The sequence below is a fragment of the Triticum aestivum genome, chromosome 1D (genome assembly GCF_018294505.1).
Source record: "Triticum aestivum cultivar Chinese Spring chromosome 1D, IWGSC CS RefSeq v2.1, whole genome shotgun sequence".
NCBI classification, from domain to species: domain Eukaryota; kingdom Viridiplantae; phylum Streptophyta; class Magnoliopsida; order Poales; family Poaceae; genus Triticum; species Triticum aestivum.
In genome coordinates, this window is record NC_057796.1 from 110,624,425 (window position 1) to 110,627,136 (window position 2,712).

General features: G+C 52.4%; 1 protein-coding gene across 1 annotated transcript; it reads left to right on the forward strand.

Moving 5' to 3' along the window:
* Positions 1 to 436: 436 nt before the first annotated feature.
* On the forward strand, positions 437 to 1,911 carry LOC123166404 (transcription factor AIG1). The gene is made up of 2 exons (XM_044584204.1): positions 437 to 855; positions 1,085 to 1,911. Exons 1-2 carry the CDS (start codon positions 685 to 687, stop codon positions 1,547 to 1,549), a joined length of 636 nt encoding a protein of 211 aa, XP_044440139.1. The 5' UTR covers positions 437 to 684; the 3' UTR covers positions 1,550 to 1,911.
* Positions 1,912 to 2,712: the final 801 nt, after the last annotated feature.

A 2,712-nucleotide genomic window follows, 5' to 3' on the forward strand; every position in this document is an offset into this window, starting at 1 on the left:
TGGCTATACCTGCTATTACATTGGCTATACCTGACATGATATAATCTGTTGTTGCCTGCACTATTAACCATGCTCTTAGGCATCGTTTGGATAAAATATTGGTTGTATTCATCAAATCAGATAGATGGTTGTTATCGGAAGTTTTCTCGCAAAAAAGGAAGAAAAAAAATGTCGAAACCAGTTTGTAGGAAGAAGTTGCACGTGTGAATCGGACAGTAAAAATTCAGTGATGACAAGCCGATCGCTGCACTCATGACAGGTCCCAAGATACAAGATGACTGACATAACATGCATGCTGGTCCAAAGAAGCAACCCCTGGTGGGGAACCAGTGTTGAAAAACATAGTCCTTGGGTGGGGGTGGTGATTGTCCTTGTTCAATAATATAAGAAACACACGCACATTATATCATGAGGTGATCCCCTCACTATCGCAGCCATATCCATCCATCCTAGCTAGAAATGGGACGAGCTCCTTTCCTTCTTCTTGCACAGCTGCACTAGTTAGTATACTACCTTTAGGCTTTAGCCATCCCCTCGCTTTGTTCACCACACTCGTTGCTCTTCTCAGTTTCAGGCAGCAGTCCGTTGTTCGTTCCATCCATCATTTGTATGTTCCACTGCGACTGAGTGAGTAGAGACTTGTTGCTTCTCGCATTGGTGAGGAGAAAATGGTGGTCTAGACCAATGGCAACATGCCAGGCTCCCACTAGCGCGCCGGAGCTGTCGTCGTCGTCGGGGAGGAGCGCGACGGAGGTGAGGTCGCTGAAGGTCCATAGCGAGTCGGAGAGGCGGCGCCGGGAGAGGATCAATACCCACCTGGCCACGCTGAGGAGAATGATCCCTGATGCTAACCAGGTCAGGCCACTTCTTGTTTTGTTCATACTGAAAAGTTAGCCAGAGATCCGTTTCGAAAAAACAGTTAGGCAGAGGACGAAACCAATCCCTGAAACCAAGTTGACAGGGTAACTGAATTTGCTGCTGAAACAACTTCATTCTTAAAAGAAACACCATTTTCCTGAAAAACTAGAAAATTCAGTAACAGCATTGCTAAATAATACTGATATTTATCTTCTTGTATGAGCAGATGGACAAGGCCACCTTGTTAGCATGTGTGGTGAACCAAGTGAAGGAACTCAAGAGGAAAGCAACTGAAACCACACGATTGCAAGCAACAGCGCCCATCCCTTCGGAGGCCAACGAGATCACCGTCCATTGCTACACCGCCGCCGGCGACAACCAGACCACGTATATTCGTGCCACCGTCAGCTGTGACGACCGGCCGGGACTCTTCGTTGGTCTGGCCGGAGCGTTCCGTGGCCTCGGGCTGAGGGTGCTGAGAACAGAGACGGCCTCTCTGGGAGGCCGGGCGAGCCATTTGTTTGTATTGTGCAAGGAGGACGGCGATGTCGGTGCGGGCCTGAGGGCCATGGAGGGGGCCGTCCGGCAAGCGATGGCCGAGGTCGCCTTCCCGGAGATGGTGTGCGGTGGCAGCTCGTGGAGCAAGAGGGAGAGGATTTTAGAGTGCTGCCCGGTCATGTACTCCGTATAGGTCGTTTCCTTCGGGAAGAATATTTTCAGATGGAATGCGATTGCAAATCCACACACGTCGATCGCACCAAAGCGAGCAAGCAGTCGAGCCAGGGTATTGCGATACCTTGGGATGTGTTTGGTTTGAGAACCAAAAGGCATGGTATGTCGTGGTCTCGTTCCGAAGAAATGGGTTGGTTTCATTCTTGTGTTCGGTTGAAGGTAAAAAATGTCACGGGTTCGTCATTCCTGTGTTTGGTTGAAGATGTTGAGTATATTGTGTACGTATATGTTTATGTATAGGGCTCACATCCTGTTTCCTCTGTATAGTTGAGGTTGTGGTCCACCTCTATAATTATATATACGTGCCTGGTGCACCGATCAATATATCGCGATTGCACAGCCCACATCTTGTCCTTCTACATGGTATCTATCGCACCACCTCCCGCATCACCCCGCCCTCTCTCCCGCACCACCCCGCCCTACCACCCGTGCCGCGCACCCCTCCCCACCCCGCACCAACTCCAGCCCGCGCCGCACCACCTCCCTACCCGCGCCGCGTCACGCGCCCCGAACCCTAACCCTAGCCATGAGCTCCTCCTCCTCCACCGTCTCAAACCCGTTCGCTGGTCCCGATGTCACCCTCGTCCGCGACCTCAACATCCATGAGCGTGTCCCGGTGAAGCTTGATCAAAACACCACGTCCTACTCCGCTTGAAAGCGGTATTTTTCGCTTGTGTTCCGTGAGTACCTCCTGCACGGCCACGTGGACGGCACCGTGGACTCGGCGCTCATGATCAACGACGAGGAGTGGATGATCCTCGACGCCACCATTATCCGCTGGTTCTACCTCACCATCTCCAGCGACCTCTTCCACACCGTGATGGATAACGACGACGACGCCTACGCAGTCTGGACCAAGCTCAACGGCCTCTTCACCGACAACAGGCTGCAGCGCAAGGTCCTTCTCCACGGCGAGTTTTATGGGTGCCAGCAGCTTGACTCGTCCATCGATGATTTTTGCATGCGCCTCAAGAAGCTTACCGATGAGCTCTGTGGTCTCGGGTGACGATCTGCGACGAGCTCGTCATCAGCACCCTCACCGCCGGACTCAACGAGGATTTTGGGAACGCCGCCTCCAACCTCACCCTCATCACGGAGCCTACCTTCGCTAAGGTGGTCGCG